The sequence below is a fragment of the Poecilia mexicana genome, unplaced genomic scaffold (assembly GCF_051168715.1).
Source record: "Poecilia mexicana isolate PSO_F unplaced genomic scaffold, ASM5116871v1 scaffold_17, whole genome shotgun sequence".
NCBI lineage: Eukaryota > Metazoa > Chordata > Actinopteri > Cyprinodontiformes > Poeciliidae > Poecilia > Poecilia mexicana.
In genome coordinates, this window is record NW_028263386.1 from 103,392 (window position 1) to 116,411 (window position 13,020).

At 47.2% G+C, this 13,020-nt stretch overlaps 2 protein-coding genes across 2 annotated transcripts; both read right to left on the bottom strand.

Moving 5' to 3' along the window:
* Window positions 1–613: 613 nt before the first annotated feature.
* cunh7orf25 (chromosome unknown C7orf25 homolog) lies at window positions 614–5,966 on the bottom strand. The gene is made up of 2 exons (XM_015012559.2): window positions 5,808–5,966; window positions 614–2,031 (listed from the first exon to the last, which is right to left on the bottom strand). The coding sequence occupies exon 2, from the start codon at window positions 2,013–2,015 to the stop codon at window positions 744–746; it is 1,272 nt and encodes a 423-aa protein (XP_014868045.2). The 5' UTR covers window positions 2,016–2,031; window positions 5,808–5,966; the 3' UTR covers window positions 614–743.
* A 530-nt stretch (window positions 5,967–6,496) lies between these two features.
* Window positions 6,497–12,818, bottom strand: dnajc1 (DnaJ (Hsp40) homolog, subfamily C, member 1). Its single transcript, XM_015012558.2, has 12 exons — window positions 12,521–12,818; window positions 9,950–10,051; window positions 9,786–9,832; window positions 9,555–9,720; window positions 9,325–9,422; window positions 9,160–9,253; window positions 8,959–9,031; window positions 8,578–8,732; window positions 7,969–8,088; window positions 7,762–7,810; window positions 7,211–7,590; window positions 6,497–7,139 (listed from the first exon to the last, which is right to left on the bottom strand). The coding sequence occupies exons 1-12, from the start codon at window positions 12,662–12,664 to the stop codon at window positions 7,071–7,073; spliced, it is 1,497 nt and encodes a 498-aa protein (XP_014868044.2). The 5' UTR covers window positions 12,665–12,818; the 3' UTR covers window positions 6,497–7,070.
* Window positions 12,819–13,020: the final 202 nt, after the last annotated feature.

Below are 13,020 nucleotides of genomic sequence, written 5' to 3' on the forward strand. Positions count from 1 at the left end.
TACTTCTTTAACAAAAAGCGTGTTATGATCGATTAAATGCACTGATTCGTCATTGTGCTGCTAAACACATAACGCTGAGTGGAGTGGTGGACCGCTCCAAGATGGCCGCCCTAAATCTCGTCAGCGACAATAGGCGAGAGCGGTCCATGAGGGTCTATCCTTATATTATGTCTATGGCCACACAGAGACTGCAAGAAGCCAGAAGTTACTTCCTGGCTGCTGCTGATCAGCGCCATCTTGGTGAGGGCGCTAGATCTCAAGAGAATATAACCCTAAGCAGTGACAACAGCTTTCAAAATAATGATTTAAACTTTTTTTTATTGAAAGCTGGTCTCAGATCTGGAGAGCAATAAATCGGTTCCAAGAAGAAAACACCTGAATAAAGCTAACTGTCCTGTAGTTGCGTAGCATTTTATCAAGTGGGGAGGACCCAGGGTCATTCATGATGGTGAGCTACAGCAGGTGGGACCTGCACATCGCTCCAATGACACACCTGAAGGCATGTTTACAGGATGGAGATGAAAACAAACAGAACAAGAACCTGTTTTCACTCCAATACATGATTCTAAAAGGGACTTTTATTCTGAAAGGACTGAATCCAGGTGACTTCGTGTGACAAGTGAACTAAATCTTTATTGTTCTAATTTGAACAGAAACATGCAGATCCCAGCTGACCAATCACATTCCAAACAGTTTAGAAACTACATTCCCCATCAGCCCCGGTGAAAGTGGGCGTGGGCTCCTCAGATGGGCGTGGCCCTCCACTCCTTGCCTTCAGTCAGCGCTCTGGGTTGGTGGATGAACACGCTGTAGCGGACACCCTGATTGGCGGCCGCCCTGACGAAGCGGCTGTTAGCTGTCATGGTGACAGCTCTCAGGAAATCTCCGGTGCCAAAGATGGCAAGAGAACGGCGGTTGACCTTGGCGCTGGGCGTGAGGCGGCGGCTGCGCTCCGACGGCTGGTCGTCCACCAGGTGCAGGCGGGCCAGCAGAGTCTGAGCGCGCTCCTTCTCGCCCGGCCCGCCCAGCGTGTCCAGGATGGCGCGGAAGTCGGTCACGGCGGCGTGGCAGGCGAACAGCTGCTTGCCTGCCATGAAGGCATCGAGGCTGGGCAGAACCGGCCACCGGCGCTCCTGGGCAGCCTGCTCCGTCAGAACCGGCTCCCGGAAGCTGAAGTGGCAGCGACCGTGGCTGAGCGCCGACACGTAGGCGATGAGCGTGGTGATGTCCAGGTTAACCCGCCCACACTCCTCTGGCAGCGGCGGCAGCGGGAATGCCAGGCGAGCCAGCACCGTGCCACGCTGCACCTGGGTCAGGGAAGACGCCAGCTCTCCCTCTGGGTCATCTGGGTTGGCCTCCTCTTCCTCTTCCTCCACTTCCTCCTCATCCCTCTCCTCCTCTTCTTCTTCATCCTTCTCCTCTTCCTCCACTTCTTCCCCTCTCACCGCCACAATGTCACCCCTCACTGCCACGCCCAGGTGCCGCAGCCGGTCGGCCATGGGGCTGGACACGCCGTTGTAGAAGGCGAAGACGATGCGGGGGTGGCGGTAGTTGACGGGCAGCTGGCGGCTGGCCAACAGGAAGTCCTCCGCCTGCCGCACCACGCTCTTGTCTCCATACTGGCCCCGTCCCTGCCAGATGTTGTGCAGCGCCTCCGCCTTGCGGCCCACCGCCTTCACCCAGGTGAGTCCCACGTCGGCCACCACGTCTACCACAAGTGTGCGGCGGCGGCCAGCGGCGTCCCGGTAGCTGAAGACGTGCAACAATGCCACAACGTCCTCCAAGTTCTGCGCTGAGTCCACGATGGCGGTAAGGTGGGTGAGGTTAGTGCTATGCAGGTGAGACTGCTTCACCTGCAGCTCTCCGGCCTCCACCCGCCGCAGGAAGCGCAGCTCGGCCCGCAGCTTGCCACACAGCTTCTGGTGACCTTCAACCCCCGGACAGAGATGCTCCGCCCGCTGCAGCAGCGCCTGGGCCGAGCTGATCCGGTCCCGCAGCGTGGCCTGAAGGGACATGTCTGCTGCATCACACCTGGGGACAGAACCAGACCTTGGATCAACTCAAAGCAACCGAACCACTGACCCGATCTTCTGGGTTCTGTTCACAGATGACCCGGAGGTGGTTGATGAACGGTTGAATCGCCTGTTCTTATCAGGACCCTTCACTTCTCTAGAAATATTCTGTTGGACCTTCCGAGTCAAAACCAGAACTTATTTCCAGGTAAAATTTATTATAATGAAATATCAGAAATCAGAAATAAAACATAACCTTCAAAGTTGGACTGGGTTTCCAGAACCATGGGTCAGAAGCAGAACCAGAGAAATATTTGGGTTGGATGGCGGTCCAGAACCTGCTACTGACTGGAAACATCATGAGGGTGGTACTGATCCACAGAACCTCTTGGTACCGGACTGCTCAGAACCACATTATGGTAAATGGCTTTCTATAGCTCCTTAGCAAGTCTAGAGGAACCCAAAGCTTAGACACTTATTCACAAATCAATCAATCAAATTTTATTTGAATAGCCTATTTCAGCAGCAAGGCATTTCAAGGTGCTTTACATAATTAAAAAACAAAACAAAAACAGCATGTGACATTGAATAAAAAATAAACACTCATTCACCCATACTGCTGACTCAGCAGATTTCTTATAAATACGTCCTACCTGTGAAAGTTTCGTTTCATATGTTTTATTTCAATGCAGATTACGATAAGCTTTATTTAATTTATTTTATTCCTGCCTTTCATTAAGCTGCTGTATTACGTCATGCTTTTAGTTTACGTGACAGCAGCTTGTAAATATATTTATAAATGGCTTCAGTTTGCCGCCTGCAATGTCGTTAAACACGTTATTGTTTGGCAGTTAATCAGGACAAATATGTTGTTTTGTGGGCCTTTCTGTCCCTATATTTTAGTTTAATTACACTCTTTTTTATTATTAAACTTTACGAAATAGATGTTGGTGGCGATACTATGTGGGACTGAAACTGTGTAATATTAATATCCCATCATTTCAGGAACACAGTGACCTGCGCAGTTCGGTGGACACATTGTGGCGGCATCTGATAAAGTCTGTCATACAACCGATTAATGCCCAAAGAAAGAGTTGCAGTGATTTGTATTTGTCTTTAACTTAATTCCAATAAAAACCAGTTTCCCCTGTCTGATACTGTTTTATTCTTACAAACGCCTCTGTATTTAAAATACTTTTAACAGGGTAGGATATTCTAATAAAGGATTAGTGCATACTAGAGGTGTGCCGATCAGGTTTTTTCCTCCCGATACCGATCACCGATACTGATCACCCATGAGGGCCGATCACTGATACTGATCACATAATTATTATTTTAATCATAAACAGTACCGGTTACATTATGTGGAAAAAGGAACCCTGAATTCACCTTAATTTAGACAAAAACTTGTTTTTAATAACTTTTTCCAAGAAGAAAACAAAACAGACATTGTGCGAATTGTACTGCTATTGATAATACTATCTTTAACAGACTGATAACATATGAAGGCTCTGAAGAGGCTAAATAATGCAAAGAGCCAAAATAAAACCTCTCAACATTGCCAAGAAGTTCAAGTATAAAACTTAACATTCAAAGGCCAAAACAGGATCCATTACAATAAACAATCCAGATTTACTGAATGAAAACTTCCTGTTAGCATGGCGGCTAGCTGATTACTGCTAGCTCTGATTGGCTGTTTCTGACTGAGCGGAGTAATTATGCAGATCAGGGAGGAGATCGATTATTTTTTCAAAGATTATCCGTCTCCTGTTAGGACAGGGAAAGTTTTAATACGTATGTAAAATTTATTTTTTAAGTTAGATGCTGCAGCTTTAAGCAGGTTCGGTGTGAGAGTCACTACCAGGTGGAGCAGAAGCGAAGCTCCGTCTGTCAAATATTACTACCTGTAGCGTAGCAGCGGTTCAACAGGAGAGCAGAACCAGCGTCTGACATCGCAGCTCGAAGACTTAAATAATTTTCCAGGTTATTTGTTTAGCTTTCTGACCGTCATGCTAATCCGGGTGAGTGTTTGTAGCTGTGCGCTGCTTTACCTGCTGTCTGATCCTCCGTATGTCTTTTTTACTGCAGTGAGCCTCGATGTAGCCAAACTCCATCAAGTATCTCAATGTTTTTATGTCGTATTAGCTTCGTTGTGTTGATGCGTTTTGACCTGCTTCAATTTTCCGCTGCAACACGCAGCAAACTTCCCCATTCACTCAGTGGTTATAGTTCCACATCGCTTCGGATTTGTTGCTGCGCGTTTGCGCAGAGTGAAGGAAAGAAGAGACCAGCTGCACAGGCAGGCTGGAAATGAGATGCAGGTGATGATCGGTATCGGTAAAAGAGACAATGATCGCCGATCACCGATCATGCACTTTTTCACGAAAATCGGCCCGATTATGATCGGTGACCGATCGATCGGCACACCTCTAGTGCATACATCTATAACTTTTCATTTTAAACGGGCAGGACATTCAGATGAAGGAAGTGATCTTCTTGTGGTTTCATCCTGTATATAAATTGTTCCAATGCTAAGCTAAGCATAACTCCTAACCTTCCACTTCAGTCTCGTCACTCCAATAATGCTATCCAATATATTTAATATTAACACAACCTGCTGTAGTTTTCTGTTTGTAAACATGACGGTGGCAGTTTTAGACGGGTAGCACGGACAGATAGACTTAACTGTCTATCCGTGCTACAGTAGGAAAATCTGACGAGGTAGCACTGATAGTCAGAACACTGGTCGAGAAGCTGCAGAGAGGTTCCGCTCCAGTCATCAGCGTGGACCACATGCCTTCCAGGACAACCAGAACTGTTGTCATGTCTGGCTCCGGACAAATGTTGCATCAAAATCTGTGACCCATCGTTTTCTGTGACCTCAGAGGGCGATAGAGCGCAGGTACGTCTTGAAGATCAGCACATAAACTGCATAAATACTGATACAGCTGGGATTGTAAACTTCATGGCTCCTTTATTACCATTGCATCGACAGAGAAGATATAATTTATTACTTCGTATTTGACTGTGTAAACTGACTGACCATGCCTATGTGCTGTCATTAAAATATGTAAACCAAATGTGACCGTTTAATAAATCGTTAAACGATTAAAAAATGATTCTAAGTGTGCTGGTAGTTTTTAACACTATTTTTAATGTTTCTGCAACCTCTTCATTACAGTCATATCACACTTATAACCATATTTAACTCTCAAATAGTCAAATTGACACTGGTCACAGATTTTGATGGCCATAATAATCCGTGACCTTACTGTACAGGCCTGTAGATTATGTCAGCGTGTAAAACTATTTTTCAGAGTTCTGCCACCTCTTCACCTCCATCTGAGTGTATTTGTAACAATATTTAACCACGTAATTAGCAGATTTTGATGCAACACCTGTACCAAAACCTGTTCTAGTCACCATGGTAACACTTGCAAAAACGGGCCGGCCAGGACCTGTGCCGTATTATCAGTAGCGACACCAGAACCAAATCAACCTGAACCTCCAGAACCTCAGCAGAACGTCAAGCTGCAGTGATTCAGGCAAAAGGAGCCCAGACCAGGTTCTAAGAGCCGAATCTGAACTGAACTTGGATGTTCCGGGGTTATTGGTCTGAAGAGAACCTCAGGTTTTCACGAGCTGGAGCCCAAAACCAACAGAACAGAACCCATCTTCCTTGTAGAACCGACCAAGATATGAACAGAACCCACTGAAAAACCACAAGATTAACCTGTCCGGTACTGTCCGGGATCTGACCCGACTGAGCCCTCCAAGTAAAGCTGGCGGACTCACCTGGTTCTGGACTCAGCGGGTTGGAAGTTCGCTGCCGGTTCCGTTTCTGGCTCGTCAGTTAAAGCCGAACAGATAGAGTTGATAACGTCAAAAGTTCCTTCCGAACCGCCGGTGCTAGATGCTAATGTTAATGACACTGCACGACTCAGCTGGCAGGAAACACTGCGTCACTACCGGTAGGATTTTCAAAATAAAAGCAAACTTGTGGATAATTTCTCTTTTATCCTTGGCTTCAGCCTGTGAACCAGGACGTCTCAGAAGTCATTGAGTTCTCCCAGTGAGACCAGCAGACTGAAGCCTGTGACCAGTGTTCCCAGTATAATAAATAAATGTTTTATTCTTTCACTTTTTGTGTAAATATCTCAATATTTAGTGTATTAATGCAGCTTATGTAATGAAATAAAAATAATTTACTCTGTTAGAATTATTTTCACTCTTTGCTAGTTGACGTCCTGTAATAAATATTTTTCTCTGGAAAAAAGTAAGAAAAATATGTATTTTAATGTTTGACAATGACTGATTTATAAATCAACTCATTTCTCAATAATGTATAAAAAATAAATACAAGAAAATAATTTGTTGTCTTGAAACGTTAAATGTAGATTAAACTATGGAATTATGTAAATATGTTCTTTAAACACTGTAAAAATGTCTGTTCATCAATGTTAATATAAAAATGATCAGAATCATTTCTACCAAATAAAACATTGAGCTCTTTATTCAGAAATGCCCCAAAACATTAAATAATCACATCAGAAGTTAGAAACTCTCTTTAGTCATTTCTCTGATTACCAAATATATTAATGTGTGAGAAAATGTGTCAATGACAGGAATTAACTTAAAATACTTTGTAGAACGGCACTTTGTGAAGTTCGGTCCTTTTACTTGTCTGTGGTTTTATATCCGGTTACATTTTTATAGTAAAGTTTATTTTTAATTAATGAACACATTTCAAACAGTAACAGATTCCTGATCCCGCACTGACATGTTTCCCTCCTCTCTGACGACCTAAAGTTCAGAACAGAACCGGGTTTAGAACATCCAGACAGCAAGCCGATGACTGAATGTTTATTTGGAAACAAACAATAAAAACTGAAGGGAACAATAAATACTGAGTATTGATTATTGATTGGCAACATGCTGAACATGTAAGGCACATGAGGTCAGCTGACCTTCTGGTGCTGGCACACCTGGGCAGGTGAGCCAGAACCATTAGGCCAATCATCTGGCAGCAGCAGCAGGAAGGGGCGGAGTCAGAGCTCATCAGCTCTTCAGCTGCTTCCTCTTCTTCACCAGTTCAGCCAGCATCTTACACCGGGTCACGCAGTCCTCCTGGAACCAGAACGCAGACGGAACCGGGTCAAAACCAGACCACAGAGGGAACCAGAACCGGGTTGCCTCACCTTGGTCTTTCCGGGGACCACCTTGGCGATCCGGTCCCAGCGTTCTGCGGTTCCGCGGGGGAACTGCTGCAGGGCCAGTTCTAGAAGCTTCTGCTGGTTCTGCGTCCAGACGGCCATGTTCTCCTGAAGCTCCGCCTCCTCCTGTTCCTCCACCGCTGCCGCTGGGTCAAAGTCCTTCTGCCGCCGGCCGCGGACCTTCCCCTCCCAACCATCCGCACAGGAACTCTTCTTGTTCCTCCTTCGGAGCACCGGAGCAGCTTCCTCGTCCTCCTCTTCCTCCTCTTCACTGACCCCGCCCACTCTCTGAGTGATGATGTCATCCACAGGAAATGACCTCACAGGAAATGGAGGAGACTTTAAATCTGAGAGTTTGACGAGAGCTGGAACATGAGAGAACAGAAGTTCCATCAGAGTTCTGCTGGGTGGAACCAGATGTGAAGGACAGAACCTCAAATTGAGGGAACCTGAAACTGTCTCAGTTGGACCTTAGTGTCACAGCAGAACCCAAAATAAACCCAAATTCCAGGAGCTGAAGAACAGAACCGAGGTACCTGAGGTTTGATTCACATTGTCTTTCATCTGTTTGACTTTGGTCGTCACCTGCAGTAGGAAAAACGATTCAGGTCAGCAACACATGCAGAATCGAATCCACCACAAATGGACTTGGACCAGAACCCATACCGGTCCAGGGGAACCGAGACCGGGTTTCCCTGGACCCTGAGACCAGTGATTTCTTCTGGAAACAGCTTCAGACTCACAGCGGGAACAGATCGTCCGAGTTCCTGGGCAATCTTCTCCCATCGGCCCGGAGTTCCTCCAGGGAATTTCACCATCAACCTGCTGAGGAGGCTCAGGTCGTCCTCTGTCCACCCGGACTCCTGGAGAGTAAAGAGGATATGCACTGTATGCCAGGCACAGGGGGCGGCACGATACGGGGGCGGCACGATACGGGGGCGGCACGATACGGGGGCGGCTCGATACGGGGGCGGCACGATACGGGGGCGGCACGATACGGGGGCGGCTCGATACAGGGGGGCGGCTCGATAAGGGGGGGCGGCTCGATACGGGGGGGGAGGGGGCTCGATACAGGGCGGCGGCTCGATACAGGGCGGCGGCTCGATATGGGGGCGGCACGATACGGGGGCGGCACGATACGGGGGCGGCACGATACGGGGGCGGCTCGATACGGGGGGGGCTCGATACAGGGGGCGGCTCTATAGATGTGGGCACCAAAATGCTGGAGTAATTCCTAGTCACCATTTTTTTTAACAGCAGTTCGAGGAATGAATAGGTCCTCAGAAAGACGGAGGGACAGGCTGAGGACAACTGTCTCTGTAGTGTTCAGTGTCTCATCAATCGCGTCTCACCTTTTTCTTGGGAGCCTTGGCGTCCTGTAGCCAGTCGTCCATCTGGTCCTCAATGTCCTCGATGGACGTCGTCTGGTCGTAGTTCTGCTGTGTCTCTGGAGGAACAAAAACTGGAAACTCCACTTTGGGTTTCTTCACCTTTGGCCGTTTCTCTCCTGGCAGAACAGAGGCAGAATGGGTTCTGGATCAGGTTCTGGATGGGTTTTAGACTCTTGCAATTTGTTTTAATCTTGTGGTTATTTTCAATTGTGTTTTCCTTTGTGCAACCAGGTAGCTGCTGCTGTGCTGCAGATTTCTGCCTCTTGAAAGTCAGATGTGGATCTCAGTGGTTTCACCTTGTGACAGGACAGAAAAGGACAGAAAGGACAGAAAGGTGTTTACTCGGAGCAGCTTCCTGTTGAGCTTCAGCTTCCTGCTTCGTCTGCCGGTAGTCCTCGTAGTACTGCTTCACCTCCTGGAACAGAAACCGGGTCTGAGACCACAACCTGGACCAGAACCAGAGTGAAAGTCTGATGAAGACCATGATGATCCTAAGACCTGGACTCAAGCTAGGTTCTGGTCCGGTCCGGTCCAGTCCCCTACCTGTACAGTCTGTGGCAGGTTCTTGAGAGCCAGGTAGAGCCAGATGCTGAGCTTCAGAGGGAGGATGTCCTGCCATTGCGGTCGCTCATGGCTCCTGCAGCAACAATGCAGCAACATCAGAGGGGAAGTACGGAAACTATGGCGCAGGTGATGTCACAGCTGTACCTGTCGGAGCGGTCCTGACCGATACACCTGAGCTCCTCGGGGGGTCTGGAGCTCAGCTTCTTCTTCTTCTCCTTTTTTTTCCGACTGAGCAGCTCATCCTGGAAATGTCACATGACATGCTCTGCTCTGATTGGCTGTCTGAGCGCTGCTCTGCTCTGATTGGCTGTCTGAGCGCTGCTCTGCTCTGATTGGCTGTCTGAGCGCTGCTCTGCTTTGATTGGTTGTCTCACCAGCTGCTTTTCCAGGTAGATGGACCAGATGACGGCGTAGTGTCCCACAGTGAGGATGAGGAAGAGCAGGAAGCCCAGTTCGGCGTTGCTCATCTTCCTCACGCGCCGGTAGTAGAAGACGGGCTGCCGCCAGTCGGGGAGGCCGTTCTCCAGGATGTCGTCGTACCTGCAGAGACACACCTGGTGACCCGCTGACCTCCAGGGAGGACGGGCATCCCTCGGCTGCCTCACCTTCGCCGTCTGTCCTCGTCCTTCAAAACTTCATAGATGGCCACCAGCTGAGGACGGATAAGGAAGACCATGAGGTTCTGGTTCTGGAGGTCGGGTCCACCCACCTGTCTGAACTGCGTCTCACCTGTCTGAACTGCGTCTCACCTGTCTGAACTGCGTCTCACCTGTCTGAACTGCGTCTCAGCATTTTCATCTTTGTTCTTGTCAGGATGGAGAGTCAGAGACAGGCGACGGTACGCCTTCTTTATGTCTGCTGCCGCCGCGTCCTGCAGGGGGACAGGTGAAGAACAATGAGGCCTGATCTATTGGGTGTAGCTCTATGCTCTGGCTGACGTTGTGCTCCATCAGGGTTTCTCTAGTCGCTGTGGCCAGAGGCAAAACAAAAGCCTCCAGAAATTCAAAATGAAGGTTTTTGTTTTAATATATGAGATATAACTGGCCCATATTTCCACACTTATTCCAGCCATGATCAGAGTTTGAGATTAATTTAGATGTCAAGAAACTAAGACAGTTAAAGATGCTTCCGCGATGACAGCATTCACCATAAAGACACCAGTGGAAAGAAAACGACGCCAGCTTTGGAAGAACTCATGTCTGCAGGAATATTTTGCCGTTTCTCTCAGTGGGTTGCTGAGCTTTTATTGTTTTAGAACATTATTAAGATACGTAGCGTGCTACTGACTGCACCCCGCGCTGACCAACTGCATCTTAACACCTAAAATAAAGTTATTAACGTTGAAATGTTGCTAACATGTTAGGTCCATTGTTTTCTTCTGTGATGCTCTCCGGCCAGCTAACAAAGCTAATAAGATAGAAACTCACCGCCTTGTTGGAAGACGGAACCAAAGCTGAAAACGTCTAAAAACATATTTCTACGTAGATTACCCAAGTCAGACCTTTTGGTAGAGATGAGCTGTTCAGTAGTGACTCGATTCTTTTGAACGGTTCTCTGAACGGCTGGACTCCAGTCTGTTTTTCAAACTTAGCTCTCCTCACATCCACAGCTGCTGCTTCATTTAATTTAAAATTATTTAATTTGGAATAATACAACAGATAAAAACAACTGACAGAAATGGGTGAATAATTTTAATATTTCAGGAGAAGAGGATTTTTGTTTCTTGATTTGAACAAATATTAATTCTGTCCCCATTTATTATTTATTTTACATTAATTTTAGAATCACTAACTGAACTTTCTGAAGCATTTGACAGAAGCTTTGTTACGGTTTATTTTTTACATTTGACCAAAAAAGTCAACCAATTATTTTTGTGAGTTTCTTTATAATTCATCTTCCCCTACCTGCACTGACTGAACAGATTAAAGTTGTTTTTCAATGTCTGACCAGCTGGTGGCGCTGTACTGCTGCAGAGTACAGCGCCATCAGCGCTGTAATTCAGAACAACAGATCTAGAGTCATAGATCTAGAGTTACAGATCTAGAGTCAATCCTCAGCTTCAGTTATTACAACTAAAACCAGCAATCAACCCAAAACCTGGGAGCAGTGATGACCTCTGACCTGAACCTTCAGAGCCACATAAAGACAGTCACAAAGTCGGCCTTCTACCACCTGAAGAATCTCCAGGATCAGAGGACTGATGTCTCAGATCAGAGAAACTCATCCAGGCGTTTATCTTCAGTCGCATTGTTTCCTGCAGCAGCGTCTTCACAGGTCTGACCACCAAATCGATCCTCCAGCTGCAGCTGATCCAGAAGCTGCTGCTGCTGTTCTGACTAGAACCAGGAAGACGGAGACATAACACCAGATCTACAGTCCTACAGCTGTAGCTCAGAGAACAGACTGTAAAATCCTGTTAGTTTATAAATCACTGGACGGTTTAGCACCACAACCATTAAAGATCTGCTGCTGTATCAACCTGCCAGACCCTCAGGTTCTGGTTCTGCTCTGCATCCAGAACCAGAGCCAAACGAGATGCAGCATTCAGCTTCTATGCACCACAAATCTGGAACAAACTTCCAAAAAACTGTAAAACAGCTGAAACTCTGACTTCCTTTAAATCCAGACTCCTGGTTAGTTTTATTTGAAACGTGATCAATTTATCGACTTAATGTCTCGTTTTATTGTTGATTCTCTGCTGCATGACTTTGTTTCTGTGTTTATGATGTAAAGCTCTTTGAAAAGCCTGCTGCTGACATGAGCTGTACAGATAATATTAGATTGACTGATTTGGGTCAGACTGGAACTCATCTGTTCTCTCTGACCTTCAACTAGAGATGGAGGAAAACTGCTGCAGCTAAAACTCAATGTTTGGTTTTTATTCACACTATTAGCTTTTGGAATCTCTGCCAATTTATACTTGTCTTATTTTTTACTAAATTTGATTTCTAGTTTATCATTAATCTACTAGTGATGTTTGTTGGAAATGAGCGATAGAAATAAATTATATCTGCTTTCTTAGCTATTAGCCAGCTTAATAATAATAATAACAATAATAATAATAATAATAATAATAATAATAATAAATGTTCCGGAACTTCTGGGTTTTTAGGCTTCCGCGGCTGTTGGAACCGGACCAGAACATCTGGACCCGAATCTGTTCTCCTGAACCGAGTCCCGAACCTGGGCTTCCTGCCTGGAGGACCAGGGAAAACCTCCGGAACCTCCAGGACCCCGGACGGGTTCTGTGTGGGTTCGGCTCTCCCAAACAGCTGGCAGCAAAACCCGGAGCGTACCGTGACGTGGTGCCGGTCCCGGGTTTCCATGGAGACGAACTCACCTTGTCCAGGTGCAGGAATTCGTAGAAATTCTGCGGAACCTCCTCTACAAGGTCCAGGAGCTCCAGGTCCGCTTCCCAGCCCCGAACCAGAACCAGAACCATGCTCAGGACCAGAGGCCCGCTCAGACCCGCACACACCCGCATCTCCGGGACCAAACGCCGCTGGAGGAGAACCGGACCCGGAACCAGGACCAGAATCGGAACCAGGACCAGGTAACGGACCGGTGTGGGGAACAGCTCAGACAGAACCGGAAACTCCGACACGTCCTCGAAGGTTCTGCTGCTTTTCTTCCTGAGCTGATCGAGTTACTGGGTCGGTACCGCCCCCTGCAGGCTTGGAGGAGCCGCTGCGACGGATTCGGAACCTCCCGGACCTCTGGTTTCAGAACCACAACAGGAGGAGTTCGGCTCTAGTCTTGGAACAGAACCACCATCCTGGGTCAAAACGGGTCAGAACATCAGCTTCTGATGGTTCCACTGACGGGTCGAGCCACTGAAAA